Source organism: Armigeres subalbatus, chromosome 1 (assembly GCF_024139115.2).
Source record: "Armigeres subalbatus isolate Guangzhou_Male chromosome 1, GZ_Asu_2, whole genome shotgun sequence".
NCBI lineage: Eukaryota > Metazoa > Arthropoda > Insecta > Diptera > Culicidae > Armigeres > Armigeres subalbatus.
In genome coordinates this window covers 165838547-165857904 of record NC_085139.1, presented here as the reverse complement: position 1 = coordinate 165857904, position 19358 = coordinate 165838547, and the positions used below count along the sequence as shown (strand labels likewise).

The window sequence follows — 19358 nt, the reverse complement described above, 5'->3', positions numbered from 1 at the left end:
CAATCCTTAAAAATAAATGCATAAGGTAATAAAGTCGGAGTTCGGCTAAACCGCACCAAGCGGCTTTTAGACTGTCTTGTAACACTTTGCTCGTAAAAAGAACACAAAGCAATATTCATATATCTATGTTTGTGCTTATTTGATAAAAAATATCTTCGATTACTAAAACGAGTATAGTTTAAGGCATAGGAATAGCAGAAAAAGGAACGATATAAAACAGAACGAAACAAAATTCAATCCAAATCTACTCCAAATCCAATTCAAATCGAATCTAAGTAAGTCCAAATCCAATCCAAATCCAATCCAAATCCAATCCAAATCCAATCCAAATCCAATCCAAATCCAATCCAAATCCAATCCAAATCCAATCCAAATCCAATCCAAATCCAAATCCAATCAATCCAAATCAATCCAAATCAATCAAATCAATCCAATCCAATCCAATCCAAATCCAATCCAAACCAATCCAAACCAATCCAAATCCAATCCAAACCAATCCAAACCAATCCAAATCCAATCCAAATCCAATCCAAATCCAATCCAAACCAATCCAACCAACCAATCAATCCAAACCAATCCAAACCAATCCAAACCAATCCAAACCAAACCAAATCAAACCAATCCAAACCAATCCAAACCAATCCAAACCAATCCAAACCAATCCAAACCAATCCAAACCAATCCAAACCAATCCAAACCAATCAAACCAATCCAAACCAATCCAAACCAATCCAAATCCAATCCAAATCCAATCCAAACCAAACCAAATCCAATCCAAATCCAATCAACCAATCCCAAATCAATCCAAATCCAAACCAATCAATCAAACCAATCCAAACCAATCCAAATCAATCCAAACCAATCCAAATCCAATCCAAATCAATCCAAACCAATCCAAACCAATCCCAAACCAATCCAAACCAATCCAAATCCAATCCAAACCAACCCAAACCAATCCAAACCAATCCAAACCAATCCAAATCAATCCAAATCCAATCCAAATCCAATCCAAACCAATCCAAACCAATCCAAATCCAATCCCAAATCCAATCCAAACCAATCCAAACCAATCCAAACCAACCAAACCAATCCAAACCAATCCAAACCAACCAATCCAAACCAACCCAAACCAATCCAAACCAATCCAAACCAATCCAAACCAATCCAAACCAATCCAAACCAATCCAAACCAATCCAAACCAAATCCAAACCAATCCAAATCCAAACCAATCCAATCAACCAAACCCAAACCAAATCCAACCAATCCAAACCAATCCAAACCAATCCAAATCCAACCAAACCAATCCAAACCAATCCAAACCAATCCAAACCAATCCAAACCAATCCAAACCAACCAAACCAATCAAACCAATCAATCCCAAACCAAACCAAACCAATCCAACCAATCCAAATCCAATCCAAACCAATCAAACCAATCAAATCCAAATCAGTCCAACCAACCAAACCAATCCAAACCAATCCAAACCAATCCAAACCAATCCAAATCCAACCAAATCCAATCCAAACCAATCCAAACCAATCCAAATCCAATCCAAACCAATCAAACCAATCCAAACCAATCCAAACCAATCCAAACCAATCAAATCCAAATCCAATCCAAATCCAATCCAAACCAAATCCAAACCCAATCCAAACCCATCCCAAACCAAACCCAAATCAAATCCAATCCAAATCCAAACCAAATCCAAACCAATCCAAACCAATCCAAATCCCAATCCAAATCCAATCCAAACCAACCAAACCAATCCAAACCAACCAAACCAATCCAACCAACCAAACCAATCCAAACCAATCCAAACCAATCCAAATCCAACCAAACCAATCCAAACCAATCCAAACCAATCCAAACCAATCCAAACCAATCCAAATCCAACCAAACCAATCAAACCAATCCAAACCAATCCAAACCAATCCAAACCAATCCAAACCAATCCAACCAATCCAAACCAATCCAAACCAATCCAAATCCAATCCAAATCCAATCAACCAACCAAACCAATCAAACCAATCCAAACCAATCCAAACCAATCCAAACCAATCCAATCCAAACCAATCCAAAATCCAACCAAACCAATCCAAATCCAATCAAACCAATCCAAACCAACCAAACCAATCCAAACCAATCAAATCCAATCCAAACCAAATCCAATCCAATCAACCAATCCAAACCAATCCAAACCAATCCAAACCAATCCAAACCAATCCAATCAAATCCAATCCAAACCAATCCAACCAATCCAACCAATCCAAACCAACCAAACCAACACCAACCAATCCAATACCAATCCAAACTCAATCCAAACCCAATCCAAAATCCAACCCAACCAATCCAAACCAATCCAAATCTAATCCAAACCAATCCAAACCAATCCAAATCCGATCCAAACCAATCTAACCAATCCAAATCCAACACCAATTGAAATCCTATTCAAACCAATCCAAACTAATCCAAATCCAATTCAAACCAACCAACCAATCCAAACCAATCCAAACCAACCAAACCAATCCAAACCAATCCAAACCAATCCAAACCAACCAAACCAATCCAAACCAATCCCAAACCAATCCAAACCAATCCAAACCAATCCAAACCAATCCAAATCCAAATCCAAATCCAATCCAACCAATCCAACCAATCCCAAACCAATCCAAACCAATCCAAACCAATCCAAACCAATCCAAACCAACCAAACCAATCCCAAACCAATCCAAACCAATCCAAATCCAATCCAACCCAAATCCAATCCAAATCAATCAATCCAAACCAACCAAACCAACCCAAACCCAATCCAAACCAATCCAAACCAATCCAAACCAATCAAACCAATCCAAACCAATCCAAACCAATCCAAACCAATCCAAACCAATCCAAACCAATCCAAACCAATCCAAATCCAATCCAACCAATCCAAATCAATCCAAATCCAATCCAATCCAAATCCAATCCAAATCCAATTCAAATCCAATCCAATCCAAATCCAATCCAAATCCAAGTCCAATCCAAATCCAATTCAAATCCATTTCAAATCCTATCCAAATCCTATCCAAATCCAGTCCAAATGCAATCCAATTCCAATCTAATCCAAATCAAAATCCAATCCAAATCCAGTCCAAATGCAATCCAATTCCAATCTAATCCAAATCAAAATCCAATCCAAATCTAATCTAACTCAATTCCGAATCCAAATTCAGTCTTATATATGGGCTTGATATTTCTTCCTTATTTTCTTCATTTTAGTTTTTCATATGGGGCTAATATGCCATCATTTGCAGTACCAGTACGTATCGTCCCATCAAAGCTAATTGATGAAGACAAATTTTCTATTGTATTTGGTGATAATTGTTGAGAATCTTGTCACACAATAAATTGTGAGTAAATTATGACTCTTTTCTTCTACATTCGCCACGTATAATCGATTATTCCTATAATCTAAAGAACTGCATTGTTTAGAACATTCCTTAACTTAATTCTATTAGGCAACCACTTATCTATTCCCATCAACAAGTCAATAAACAAACCTCCAGCAATGACCCGCCGAAAACCTTGATAATAGTGGATACAAACAGCAAAGAAAGAAAAACCTATAAAATGATTACGAGTGACAGACATTCCCATTTTTTCTGCCGGTCATCCCGGCGGTCGCTTAGGCAGCCATAATACCCTCTATTCAGGAGAAGTAACGAAACACGTTTCCAGCCCCACATCTGCCAGTGCGCTAAGCCACTTCGAAGCATTTCATTTATTCGATAAAACGTAATTACATTTCCTTTCGTATCTTCTCCATTCATTTCCTAACCTAACCATCTTCTCTTTTCCTGTTCCGTTTTTCTTGTTTTTTAAAAGGTATCGTTAAGCATATCCATCCTGCTGTCGTTGACTGTGTTCTTCTTGCTGCTGGCAGAAATCATTCCTCCCACCTCGCTGGTGGTGCCACTGCTGGGGAAGTTTGTGCTCTTCACCATGATCCTCGACACATTCAGGTAAGCCGATTTTCCCCACAATTTCCCGTACACAGAAGCCACTGCTGCACCGCACTGACACCGTCACCTACATCTAGGGCGGAAATATGCCAGCAGCTAGATGAAGCGAATGTGCACACAAATTATTTAATTTTATTTCATGCTCAATTTAATTTACTTACTACAATTTTACAACAATGCCAATTCAAAAGTAGGTAATAATACTTAAATGAAAAATGGGAATAGCCAAACCAATGCACAAAACATTAAAAAAAATCTAGTTTGAAACTGAAACATCAATCTTTGCCAATCAAAAACGTTTCCTGATCCAAAAATAACAGATTTCCAATCCAATGGAAACCCGTGAAACACCTGCTTTTAATCGCATTATCGGTGGCGTGAATTGATGCGTTTTATTTTCTCATCTTCTCATGCTATTCAACGCTACGCAAATATATCCAGTATATGCGTCACCGTGATTGTGCTCAACATTCACTTCCGGTCACCCCAAACGCACACGATGGCCCCGTGGGTCCGAACGATCTTCATCAACCACCTGCCAAAGCTGCTGGTGATGCGCCGACCCATCTACCAGCCGCTGCACCATTTTAGGTGAGTATCCAAATATAAGAAATGGAATTAACGCAGTTCAGTCATGGTTTTTTTTTCATTCATTCGTTCACTTATTGATTTATTCGTCATTTTGTTTTACAAGCAGTTCATATTGCGATACAAAAATGGAATGGAAATCCATTCAATACCCACTCATTAAATGATTTTTCCAGTTATCCTTGCTCCTGATTTCTGAAGTTCTATTCCTAGTACAAAAATGTAACGTTCTTTTGGTTCAGTATACCTACTGGTAGTTCATTTTAACTAAGATTTAAAAAAGTTCGCCGATCAAGTTTTTTTAGGTGACTCAGAAACACAAAATACAATAACAAAAATTCTTACCCTTATTATCTTTAAAACATCACAACTCAAGTCAATGCTTCCCTACTTTATGAATGCAGAAGAAACGGTCTAGTCTTGTTTTTATTTTATTAGTTTTCTCATATTATATTTTATTCAGCTTACCATTCTACTCTCAACTAACATTCTAATATTTCCACCTCGTGTTACCACAATTACGTCGGCTCCACAAAAAACTCACAATTTCTCGATTTCAAAATTGGATTTGCACTGATGCATAAATCATGCTCCCGAAAATACCGCCATCAACACATCCTCACTAATCATCGGACAAATGATTATGACATGACACAAAAAAATCGTCAAATCCATCCTTATGCCAAATTCCACGAATCTCTTATCCTTCTCGGGTACGGCCCGCATACGGCCATTCCGTGCATTGCTCCGGTTTGCGGCAACGTGTCAAAATGACCGTTTCGGTGACGACGACGGCCAATCCGCAATTTGCGCTCATCCTCTCGAAATTTCCATTTTCGACGCTCATCGATGCTGCCACCGTCGCCGTCGTCATCATCACCACCGTACCCAATGTGGAACGAAAACCCCGAAAAAAAACCAACCATTTCATATCGCCAAACAACCGTCGCAGTGCTGCTTCGCAAAGATTTATGTTGCGCTCGTGCACGGGAATGGGCGACAACATCCCACCGCTACCGCCAACGATTGCGTTCGATCCCTCGGTGCTGCTCGATCATCATCTGCTCGATTCCAGTGACAGGTAGGTTTCGCCGGAGCCCACCACCATCGACCGCACCCCGCAGAATGCCATGCCATCCAAATCCCAGCCGACCCAGGGTCGACCGGCTGTTGCACTGTGGTTAAGGGGGTGATACATTGTGACGAAATTTGGAATATTTTTAGATTCATGCAATTACAATTGATTTTTTCGATACCGTAGACGATTATAGATATTTTAGCAAGTTTATTTACTTGTTCACCAGTTTACAAAAAAAAAATCACGTTTCATATTGTCCAACCATGAGTTATGAATTCTCAATATGAATACGTTACTCATAAAATTTGGCGTACAACATGGATTGGATTTAAATATTCCACGTTTCAAAACAAAATGTTGTCTCGGTTTCTATTATCGCGTTTGAATATTCGCCTCTACCTTCAATCTATGCATTGCGTAACCTTTTAGTTGCTTTTTTTCTCTTTAGTTTGTTAATTTGAAAATAATATCAAAATAAGCATGTCACAAAACTTGGGGGCACAATAAAGGTTTTCTACGAAGTTTCTTATTAATTATTGTTATTTTTTTCATTTTTTCATACAATTATTATTAACACTCCTCAGTAAAAATACTGGAAATTTTTACCTACCCCGGTCAATCTGAATGCCAAAAGGGATCTGTGAGTCTCATTCGCCGATTGACTTAAATCCTATAAAAGCGTTTGCACCGGATGTATTAGCTATGATGGCTTAAGAATCTTCTAACAATGCTGTCTTTTGGATGGTATGGAGGCTAAAGTTCCAGATCTTCTAAGGATCTCAGAAAATATTTCGGAGCGATTGTGGTCGCTGAGTTGGCTACCGGAATTATATGCACGTCCTCCAAGTGCAACATCTGCTTCAATTCCTCCGCCAAGTCGTGGTACTTCGTTATCTTGTTGAAGAATGTTGTTCGGACAAACTTTGGAGAACACAGAACGCCGTCGGGACAAGTTCTGCTGTACTCTGGTTTACGAGATGAACACGCTCCCCGGCATCGCGGAGTTGGCTTCCTATTAAGCGCTCAGGCACACTCTGCGCTTATGAAGTGGGAACCTATAAGTGAAAGGATAATCGTTGCCAGATTTAGAACACGGGTCCGAAACCTTACTATAATCCAATGTTATGCGCCAACCGATGCTGCCGATCTGCAAGAGAAAGAGAACTTCTACAGTCAACTCAATGCCGTCGTAGATAGAATTCCGAAGGGTGATATCAAGATCTGTTTGGGCGACTTCAATGCGAAAATCGGATCCGACAACTCGAACCATGGTCTCGGAGAAATGAACGAAAACGGAGAGCTGTTCGCAGAATTTTGTGGTAATAACGATATGGTGATCGGGGGATCGCTCTTCCCTCATCGACCGGTTCACAAGGTCATGTGGGTCTCCCGTGACGGCTTTACAGAAAATCAAATCGACCACATCTGCATCAGCCGAAAATGGAAACGGAGCCTTCTTGATATACGGAATAAACGTAGTGCCGATATCGCAGATCATCACCTCCTCATCGACGAAATACGCCTGCGCATTGCGCGGATTCGTCGGCAGGAGGAGAGAGTTGGACGACGGTTCAACACACGTCGACTGGAAGATGCCACGGTGGAACGCTCCTTCGTTGAAGAACTGGAGACGCGTGCTGCAGATATTCCGGAAGGTTGCAGCGTGGAAGACCAATGGACCGCCATCTAGAATGCCTTCATCGCCACCAGCGAGAACAATCTGGGCGAACTGCGCACCCAGAGAAAACAATGGATCACCGATGAGACCTGGAGAAAGATAGAGGAGCGAAGAGAAGCCAAAGCCGCGATAGAGCGATCGAAAACCAGAGGAGCCAAAGTCCTAGCCCGTCAACGATACGCGGCTCTTGAGAAGGAAGTAAAACGCTCATGTCGACGGGACAAGCGAGCGTGGGCAGACTCTCTGGCCGACGAAGGAGAGAGAGAGCCGCTGCAACCGGGGACATTCGCCTCCTCTACGATATCTCACGACGCTTAAGCGGGGCGAAGATGAATGCAACGATGTCTGTGAAAGACGCGAATGATCAGTTATTGACCGACCCAACTGACCAGCTGAAACGCTGGTTCGAGCACTTCGAACAACTTTTTCAAGTGCCAACCAGGCCATCACCACTTCGGCATGATTTGCCTAGGATCCGACTTATAACACGCGTCAATACCGAAGCTCCATCACTGCTAGAGATTCAAACAGCCATCCAAAGCATGAAATCCAATAAAACCCCAGGGGTCGACCGCATATCATCCGCGATGCTCCAAGCTGCCCCCATGACATTCGCTCAACTCCCGCATAGTGTATTACGTAATATCTCGGACACCGCAACTTTCCCGGTCTCCTGGATGCAAGGTATCTTAGTGAAGGTGCCCAAAAAGGGTTCTCAAAGTTCTGTGCAAAATTATCCTAGCCCGGATTCAGGAGAAGATCAATGCGACTCTCCGGCGGCAGCAAGCCGAATTTCGTGCCGGAAGATCCTGTGTGGACCTTATTGTCACGCTCCGCATCATTCTGAGCAGGTGAACGAATACCAAGAGTCCCTTTACTTGGTATTCACTTACTACGAAAAAGCTTTCGACCGTCTCAATCACGAGAATATGTGGGGCGCCCTGAGACGCAACGGGGTTCCTGAGAAAATCATCGGCCTCATCGAAGCACAGTACGAGGCCTTTTCGTGTTGAGTGTATTCTATCACCGTTACTGTTCCTCATCGTAATAGATGAGATTCTGGTAGATGCGATTGACCGTGAACCAAACCGCGGGCTGTTATGGCAGCCTATAACCATGGAGCACTCCTCGCGCAACGGCGCTCTGATATGCAGAGTAAGCTCAACGACCTTGCCGAGCGCTCCTCCTCGGCAGGTTTAGTCATCAACGTCAACAAAACCAAATCGTTGGATGTAAACACGGTGACTCCTTCCAGTTTCACAGTAGCCGGGCAACCAGTGGAGAATGTTGAAAGCTTCCAATATCTTGGTAGCCAAATGGCGTCAGACGGCGGTACCATTATCGACATAGGCGCACGGATCAAGAAAGCTGTCTTTGCTAGTTTAAAAAATATCTGGAAAAACAGGCAGATAAGTGAACGCACCAAAATACGATTTTTCAACTCTAACGTGAAATCTTTGCTGTTGTACGCTAGCGAAACATGGTGTGTATCAGTGGAGCACACTCAACGGCTGCAGGTGTTCATCAACAGATGCATTCTGTATATAATTCGGGCCTGGTGGCCTCACAACTGGATCTCAAACAATGAGCTCCATCGTCGTTGTCACCAGAGGCCGATAGCAGCAGAAATTCGGGATCGGAAGTGGGCTGGGTCGGCCACACTCTACGTAGGAGTGGAAACGAAATCTGTAGACAAGCATTAGACTGGAACCCAGGCCATCGTAGCAGAGGTAGACCCAGAGGCGCATGGCGGCGAAGCCTCAATAAAAAAATAAAAGAAGTCGACCGAAATCTAACCTGGCAACAGGTTAAAACGATAGCCGGGCAACGCTCAGGATGGTGATTTTTCAAGTCGGCCCTTTGCACCACCGGAGGTGTAAAGAATCCATAAATAATAAAATAAATTCTGGTTCTCCACGAAGTATCTTCGCAACTGCAGGACCTTTTTTTCTTTGGGCAAGAGTAAACGGAAATCTGCAACCAATCACCTGAGGAGGTTAACCAGGCAGCATGAGGATGGGTATGTCATGTAACTCTTAGCCAACCCACTAAAACCAAAAACTTTCACCAGTCCTTATCCCCCGGCCCGAAATTTAGCAATACATTAGGGGGGACTATCGAGAACGCTCACGCTTCTGCTAACGCACAAGGCATTATTACACATTACATCGACTTTAAGAGTGGTAACCTTGCCACTCGTCGATCGCAAGCTATGATAGCAATCTAGCGGTCCGTACCATAATCTCACGTAGGGGACGAGCACTCTGACCACAACCACCGCGCTTGAACCGCAGTGACCTCTATATTTACATACGAAGGTCCCCGCAGCCCACACGCGACATGTTTTTTGTCGGAGTGAGCAAGGTGCTCACTGCATCACAGGTGCCTCTACTGCAGCTGCTGGTTTTGTCCAAGACGCCACCATCGCTGCAGTTTCGACATGATCTGTTGAGATGCCGTGTTCACCGCATCCCATATAACTTCTTCTCGACACATCCTCTCGACGAGGTTGTCTGGGGTTGTATTTATGCCGCTGACCAGAATTGCGTTCTACGTCGAATCGCGAGCATGCAAACATCACCTGTTCTGCCGACTCTACCTCACCTACACATTCGGGGCACTCAAGTCAAACCTGTGTAGGATTTTTTTGAAGCGATGTTAGGTGAAAGTTGACCTGACCATGCTTCCTACTAACCCATTTTGACACGTCCGGAATCAGCCTGTGGGTCCAACGATCTTTGACTGCGGTGTCCCATGCTCTTTACCATTTGAGCAGCGAATCTGCTCTCTTGACACGTCACACTTGCACCGAGTCCTTTTCGTTGTAACACTCCACATCTTCTGAGCTCTACCCTCCTTAGCAGTGGCGCACACCGCTCCGTCTGCCTTGCGGCATGCTACCAGACTCCTCCTCGCCTTTTTGGGGTCCACGACCCCCCTCTAGGGCAGGTCTTCCTTCCAGCGAGCCTCACTGGTGGAGGCACTGATCTACCCTTCTCCATGGAGGCAGCATTCCGCTCGACCCTCTTTCGTCTCTTAAGGGTTGCTGACTTTTCGTTAGCTACCTTCAGCTCCACCTCCTGCGTGACCTTACTGAGCTTTGGGGTCGTTCCTGACACGGCCATGCGTTTTTCTTCAACAAGGAGACAAATCCTCGATTCGGTCTCCTTTCTGGCCTGGGATGATAGCCTGACCATTAACTCATTCGCCGTTTCAGGTCGGTGTCACCCGGCCTTACTAAGAGAATAGAATGTCCAGACTACCAGCCCAGCTTCACAATATATTCAAAAACATAGTCCAATAACATTCAAAAACATAGTCCAATAACATGCATCCAGTATATATGAAAGTATATTTTTGATCGCATATATTGCAGTTTTCTATCACATGATTACTATCGTATGTAATATCTGCATATGGAATATTTACGATTGTGTTAAAAAAAAGTCCTAAAACAATATAAATAATATCCAGTTAATCTGATTGAATCGCAAATATCGTGTATCCACATACGTATTGCCATGAAAATCGTATACGGATGTGCGTTGTACGTATATAGATTTTTCTTTTTTTCACTGTATCTCAAGATAAAATAAATTTCATTTCTACTTACTTCACTCCATCAGATGGGATTCAATTCATTCCATAAATGATGTTATTTTATTCAATTCCATAAATACTACCAATTTTTACTCCGTACCACTGCCAAACATTGACCAAAATAACTAAACTTCAACCAAATGAAAATAACAAAGTGGTAAACATGACGAAATAAAATATCACTGATGTTGATTTCATCATCGTTTATATGTGGGCAGAATCGTTTTGAATGCTGCGTAATCGTTTTATGTATGAATATTATCGGAACAATTACAAACAGTTTCCATATAAGACTCAAGCTACATTTGTACGTACAACAACATGATACTCGAATCGTATAAATGTAATAGACATCGTATACTGTAATATCGTACACTAGAGCTTCATCTAGATTATGATTGTCAAAAAGTTGCTGCTTTTCAAGAGTTGCTGTATAGCACATCGGTAGAGCATTAGCCTTAAGATCCAAAGGTCAGATGTTCGAGACGTGGTTGTCTACCTTTTTTTCAATGTTTACTAGATCGTAATAATGCTTACAAAAACTCAAGAAAATCGTTACTTAGTATGTATATGGCCTCCACTTTAGTAGGTACGTTTATAGCGTTTATAGTTTTATAGTATATAGCGTTTCAGTGCATTATATGCAAGTTATCTCTCTTATATATGACAACTTATATCAAAAGCTATACGTATCAAAATGTTGACTGGGTGCTTACGGACACTTGTGGTTTATTTTTTTGGGAGGGGTATAGCAGAGTCCACTGCTATATCCCACCACGTCCTAGGCAGTCCTCCATAACTCACAATTGCTTAGCGCTGGGTTGTTAAGCCCTTGAACATAGTCTCGTCATTTAGATCCAGGCCAACCCTTCTTGGTCGATACACCGAATGCGCTTGTATCAGTCGAAATAAACTAGTCGCATCATCGAGTTTCAATTCTTGAAGGAAAAACATTTGTTATATCCTCCTATCGAAAATCGTGAAGCTATGTAAATTCATCGAGAATTCAATCTAGGAATACGTAAGAAAGTAGCATCAAATAGCACCGGGAATTCCAACAATAATAATTTCAAGGTTTCCTTTAGAAGTTTCTTGGAAACATTTGTGCATTCCTTCGATAATTTTATTGGCAATCATTTCAAGAGTTACCCTGAAACCATTTCGTGATTTTTACAAAAATATAGACAGGGACTGCTACTAAAACTTCTGAGAGAAGTTTTATTTTGGGATTGTCTACTCCAGAATATTTCCGTAATATTTCTTAATTATTTTCTCCGCAAATATATTGCTAGTTTGTTACCGTTTTGGGTACTTCACCCTAGGATCCAACCTTAGTAATCTATAGGTAGCGTAGACATTTGGATAGAGAGTATTGCAAATGTCATGCATACTACTGTTCAGGACAAATTAATATTTTATAGGTTGTATAAAAGTTTGTATACAAGTTTTGAAGTAGTTCTCTAATAACAAAAATTATAAGTAATACAATATCTAAATTCAACTGTTAATTTGAATAGCAATTAAAATTGTTACGCACATAACATGAAACACACATACAAGGGGTGGGTGGATGAAATATACCGTGGAATAACGAATGGATCCAAACGAGGGGCAAAGAGGATATTTATGAAGGATGAGAAAGGGTTTGAAGAAATGGGTTTGCTACAATTGAGTCGGGATCAGCTTGGTCTTTTCCACTCGAGTCTTTGGACAACCAAGATCGTTTCTAAATTTCGGAAAGTTTTAAGAAATCTTTTAAGGTTTCACTGTGAGACTTCAATTATAAAACTATATGAAATTAGTTTGTGAGTGAGTGGAAATAATACCCGCGAAGAAGCATAGATCGAGCCAGGTAACCATACCTATTGGGAATAATAAGTGCAACCCTAAGACCTTCCCAAATTTTTCCCCAGGACCCATTAAGTGTTGGCTTAGACCCTGAGCCAGTGTGACGCCACGTTGTCAGCGCCACCGCGAACTCAGAACCTCGGAGAACAGGCTCAAATCCCGTGACCCTGTCGGTTCGCCAAGCACGTGTGGCGGCATCGTGTAGCCCAGGTTAGGCTGCCCCATCCCTGTGCTACGACCCGCGAGAGAAAGATACCGTGATTGACATCCCGTGCGGTATCGGACGCCCCCAAGATTCCACAACGCCCAGATTTGTACAGCAACTCCCACCACCGCCGGCCGGCCCAGCATATACTTACACACCTACACTAAAAGTAAGTTCAATCAAAAAATAGACTCAAAGTGAAAAAAATGAGTGTATGAACTTCTGATCAGCGCAAAGAGCCGACCCTGAAAAAAAGAGTTTGGGAACCCCGGCAATGCCTGTGAGGTTTCGTCTCCAGCGTCCGCTTTGGTTAGGTCCCCTTCGTCGTGAGTAACCCTCGATAATAAGTTCCACCCAGGGCTTGGATGAATGAAGCAATGAAGATGAGGACCGATGCTTCAGCACCAGATATACTCCCGAGGAAGGCAGCTTCATGAGAGAACAGTTTCAAAGTGCTTGATGAAGAATGCTTCCTCGCTCCATATGGCACTGCTGTACAAAACAGTTGGAGAGTTAAATCAAACACACGCTAGTGCAGAGAATATTTAACTCTCTTGCCTCACTTATACTGAGTTGCGCATTTCAGTTGGAATGAATGTACAAAAGAGAGGTATATAATGCATTCTCTCTCTTTCTCGCTAATATGGTTTTGTATTTACACAACACTCACTCGCATCTGAACCACTGCCGATGAACGAAGGAAGCATCCTTGTTTGGGAAGATCCATAAAGTACGTCACGCAAAAATTGGTAATTTTCAACCCCCCCTCCCCCCCTCCGTCACACATTTTGTATTACACCTCTAAATTTTTTGTATGAGTTGTCACGCTGCTCGGAAACCGCCCCCACCCCTAGGAACGTGACGTACTTTGTGGATGGCCCCTTTCACGCTGCCCCAGTGAACGATGCCTCCTCGGCACTACCCGACTTGAGAAGATGCTACGTTCAAAACTCCACACTTTCAATGTATAAAACGAATGGTTTGTATTTGCCTCTTCCCTTGTTCGTGCAGCCACCAGCACATCATCGAGCGCACATCAATCGGTGCACCGAAATTAAAACCTCACTGCAGGCTAAAAACGAAGCATTCGTTCGTTTTTGAACGAATTTTCCAAGGCCTGGTTCCACCAGAATTTTCTTCTTTCCGCCAAAGAAATCAATGAATCCAGTTATTTTGTTGACTAGTTCTACAACGATCTTAGCAGTAATTCCTCAATTTTTCCGGCAATTTCTTCCAGTACCTACGAGAATGCTGCTGTAGGATATAGGAGTAGGACAAAGAAGGAAGGCTATCATAATAGTAGGCCTCCTGAACTCTGCATTGTTGATTCAGTCCTGCTAAGAGTTGATCGTATCGTCATACCTCGTGCTTGCTCATAGAAGATGATGAACCTAAGACAGAGGAGAAGGTATACTATGCATTTTACGGCAGAAACGAGAGTAATGTTTTTGAAGCTACGATCGGAGGTGTACAGATTGAGGTTTTAGTAGATTCAGGCGCAGATGCAAATTTGATAACGTTGAAGACTTGGAAGATGTTGAAGGCAAAGCAAGTGCAAATCGTGAAATCATCCAAGGGGTCATCTCGGATTCTAAAAGGATACGGTAGCAACAAGCCACTTGATGTCGCTGGCACACTTAAATCGGAAATTGTTATTGGACGCAAATCCACTATTGCGGAGTTTTTCGTTGTCAATGGTGGTCAGAAGGATATTCTTGGTGATTATTCAGCAAAGCAATTAGGTGTTTTGAAGGTGGGCGTGGACGTGAACAACGTTAAGAGTGAACTCAAACCGTTTCCTAAAATAAGGGGAGTGAAAACAACAATCGAAATGAATCCGGATGTTTGGCCGGTATTATAGCTATTACGCAGAGTTCCAATACCGTTGGAGGTGGCAGTAAACAGTAAGCTTGAGCAGCTATTAATGCGAGATATCATTGAAATCAAGAAAGGACCAGCCACGTGGGTATCTCCACTACTGGTAGTTGGCAAAGCTTCCGGAGAACCTAGGATTTGTTTGAATTTGCGACGGGTTAACCAAGCTGTGGTTCGACAACACTTTCCAATGCCTGTGGTTGAGGAATATCTTGCGCGGTTAGGAAGGGGAAAGTTCTGGAGCAAACTGGATATACGAGAAGCTTTTCATCATGTCGAGCTAAGTGAGGAATCAAGGGATGTAATGACATTCATTACTAACCGTGGGTTGTTCAGGTTCAAGCGTTTACCTTTCGGTCTAGTGACAGCACCTGAGATTTTTCAACGCATCATGGAAGAGATGCTTTCTGGATGTGAAGGCACTTACTGGTACCTTGACGATGTTATCGTGGAAGAAGAAACCAAGGAGGTTCATGACAGAAACTTGAAAAAGGTAGTGTTCTAAATGTATAGAATAGAAGAAATAATAATCACAAATAAATGAATTTTGTAAAACTATTTTTAGGTTCTTGATAGGCTCAAAGATAGAAGTGTAGAACTTAATTGGGAAAAATGTGCTTTTGGAGTTTCCAAACTTGATTTTTTTGGGACACCACATCTCAGATACCGGAATTAGTCCAACGCGTGAAAACCTTAAAGCTGTTTTATCATTTCGTTCTCCATCCAATGAATCAGAAGTAAGAAGTTTCTTAGGATTAGCCAATTATTTGAATAAATTTATTCCGGACCTTGCAACGATCGCTGAGCCTCTCCGAAAGCTTACCCGGAAGGAAACAACATTTAAATGGACAACAGTGCACGAGACATCATTTCAAGCTGTGAAAGCAAAACTTGCTTCTGCAAAAATGCTAGGATTTTCCAAGATGACAACACCATCGTTATAACAGATGCAAGTCCTTCCGGATTAGGTGCAGTATTACTCCAAGAAGACACGGAAGGAAACCATAGAATCATTTCTTTTGCGTCAAAGTCATTAACGGATACTGAACGACGATATTGCCAGACTGAAAAGGAGGCATTGGCGTTAGTATGGAGCGTTGAGTGTTTCCGGATGTATCTGTATGGAAAACCATTTACTGTTATGACCGATTGTAAGGTGCTTGAGTATTTATTCACACCTCGTTCGAAACCTTTTGCCAGAATTGAGCGATGGGTGCTACGACTGCAGGCTTTCGATTATCATGTTGTGCATATACCAGGAAATCCAAATATCGCCGATTGTCTATCCCGTTTGGCAACTGTAAAATCGACCGCATTTGATCCAGAGGAGGAAGTCGTTATTCGTGAAATAGCCGTGCTGAATGCCTCGACATTTGCTCTCAAGTGGGATGAAATGAAAGGCGAATGTCAGCAAGACATGATGAAAAGCCATCTAAGGACTAATGTTTGGTGGCCGAAAATGGATAATGATGTTGAAAAATTTGTAAAATTTTGTAAAGGCTGTACTTTAGTGTCTGCACCCAATCCTCCGGAGCCATTAGTACGACGTGAACTTCCTGACCAACCTTGGGTAGATGTAGCTGCGGATTTTCTGGGCCCATTACCAGAGGGTCAATATTTGTTGGTAATCATTGACTACTATAGCCGATATATGGAGGTGTGCGAAATGAAGGAAATAACAGCAGCAGATACCTTAAGAGAACTCGCCATCGTGTTCAGCCGTTATGGGATTCCACTGGCGTTGCGTGTAGATAACGGGCAACAGTTCAGTGCAAAATGCGAAGAATTCCATTGTTTTTGCGAAAGCAATGGCATCAAGATAATCAATACCATTCCGTATTGGCCATCGATGAATGGCGAAGTTGAACGCCAGAATCGATAGATATTGAAAAGACTACGAATATCACAAGATTTAGGAAAGGATTGGAGATTGGAGTTGCGACAATATCTACTTACATACCATTCAACGAATCATAGTATCATCGGAAAATCACCTGCGGAACTTATGTTCGGAAGGAAGATTCGCAATAAGCTACCCGGTGTTAAAACGTCAGAATTGAAAGATGAAGAAGTTAGAGATAGAGACAACCTGCATAAGGAAAAACAGAAGGCATACACCGACAAGAGAAGTAAGTGAAATCGATGTCGGAGACCAAGTGGTGATGAAAAGAATGAAGAAAACTCTCAAACTGCATTCAGATTACTCGCCAGAAGAAATCCAGGTGATTCGTAAAGTAGGAGCAGACACAACTGTACGTTCATGCGTTTCAGGAAAGGAATTTAGGCGAAACGTGGCACAATTGAAGAAAATTCATCAACCGGTTACAGTATCAGATGAACGAGAGGAAATGAAACAGTGTGAAGATTCTTGCAGAGTATAGAAGGCATACGACAGTGAGAGATCAGAGATGTACTGAGCAAACGAAAGAAAATATTCCCGATGCAGAAAAAACGAAAGAACCAAAAAGATTAAACAAGCAGAAGAAATGATCCATAGGCAAAGAATTAGAACAGAACCACAGAGATATAGAGATTATGTTGTTTATTGAATTTATTAACGTAGGATAGAGGAGTAGGACAAAGAAGGAAGGCTATCATAGTAGGCCAAGGACGAGGAGTTCAGTTATCAAGTGTGAACTAGTCGCGTGAGGTTGTGCTAACGGAGCAATTATTAAAACGAAGTTAAGTGTGTGTAAGAGAATTATTGTTGGTGTGTCATTCATCTTATCTGAAGATCCTAAACCATTACAGCTGCTAGTAATCCTGGGAACTGCTCCAGAAGTTTGTCCTGCGAATCCTCAAAAAACGAACACACACCCAACCAGCGTGCTGTATAAAATTTTGGCATATATAATACCGGAAGATTTTATTACAACCATTGCACAGCGACTAAAATCGTGTTTTAGCGCGTTTATTTGGGGACAATCAATCAAAAAATGCACCATGCGTCCCCATATGCCTTCATGCTTATTTGAGTGGGGCGTCATGGTCATTTTTTTTCAAATCAATGGTTTTTCGAAACCATTCTGAGTCTCAAATAACTGTGCAGAATTTGGGCCCGATTGGTTGCTTCGTCGCATTTGGCATCGCGTTTGAAGTTTTTATGGAAATTAGAACGGAAAAACGTATATTTTTGCATTTTTACTTCTACAGGTTTCAGTTCGTCGTAAACCAAGTGACACATTGCGTTATAAAGTATAACCCAAATGATGCCGAAAAACTTTGCTGAAGAACGTTTGTAGCTGGAACGTTTACGAAACAAGTTATAACGCTTCGAAGATTGGTTGTTCAAACCGTATGCAAAAAATCATTTATTCTGCCAGCACTGCCGCACTACGTGGACCAATAATTCAACTGATTGTTATCTTGAATCATACAGGGCTGGGGAGCTAATAGGAGTTATTCGGAATCATTTCTCAATGTAAAAATCCGGACAAGATGGAAGAAGGTGTTTTGCCTCTCTGTCGTGGGTGACCGAAATCCGTACAGCACCGAAATCCGTCCACCTCATGATATATCAAACAATTCAAGGGAGTTTGGGGTAATTCATTTATAAATGAACCGTTTGTTTGAGAAACTGCATATGTAACATTTTTGGCCAAAATGAGATTTTTATATATTCTGAATCCTCGTCCAAAAATACGTATTCTGGCAAAAATACGAAAAAAAAATTTTTGTTCAGGAATGTATGAAATTTTTTTCGTTTGTTTGAGAAACTACATATGTCCACGTACTTTGAAGAGCAATTGTGGAGTACTGCTTACATTTTTTGCACCGAAAGTGCCCCAGGGTGTTGAGTTTTGCCAAAATCTATTGACCTGTATCGAAGAAATCAAAAGATTCGTTGTAAATTTGTTCAAAAACAGTTTTTTGTTGTTTTCTCGAAAAAGTGTAAAATGGACTTATGCAGTTTCTCAAACAAATGATTCAAATATTTTATCGTATGCTATTCATATAACTTGACAGTAATCTTTTAAGTCAATGAGATGGAAAGTAGGCTTTGAAACAACATAATTTAAAAACAAATCGCCACCTACCAAACTCGGAGTTTCTGGCGCCATTTGTTTGCGTGTAAAACATAATTTCACCAAAAGTAGATGTGGTTTAATTGCAAATTGCGAATCATAAAGTAAGATAAGCGGAATACAAATCGAAGGGATCGCTTCTCAAGGTGCGTATTGAACTATTTACAATAGTAGTTTAGTCAATTAGCCTGCTACTTATGGAGGGAGGGGAGGTTTATCATTTGTTTACGCTCCATATAAATAAAAAAATATTTATATTGGAAAAATCATACACGGGGGGAGTGGGGTTGAAAATCCCAGAAAAAATGCTTGCGTAATTAGTGTACGGCAATAGGCTGCCCGGTAGTGCTGACCGAAACATTGATTTCTCGCACACGATTTGAACAATCCATCTTCGCAGCGTTATAACTTTTTTTCATATACGTGTCAGCAACGTACCTTCTTCAGCAAAGTCATTCG

At 41.5% G+C, this 19358-nt stretch overlaps 1 protein-coding gene across 1 annotated transcript in view; it reads left to right on the top strand.

Moving 5' to 3' along the window:
• LOC134205491 (acetylcholine receptor subunit alpha-like) overlaps window positions 1–19358 on the top strand; it is a 710869-nt gene that overhangs the window by 651733 nt on the left and 39778 nt on the right. Inside the window, exons 7-9 of the mRNA XM_062680771.1 lie at window positions 3866–4002; window positions 4444–4593; window positions 5543–5671. Of these exons, the coding sequence (XP_062536755.1) occupies window positions 3866–4002; window positions 4444–4593; window positions 5543–5671 (416 nt within the window). The remainder of the gene's footprint in view (window positions 1–3865; window positions 4003–4443; window positions 4594–5542; window positions 5672–19358) is intronic.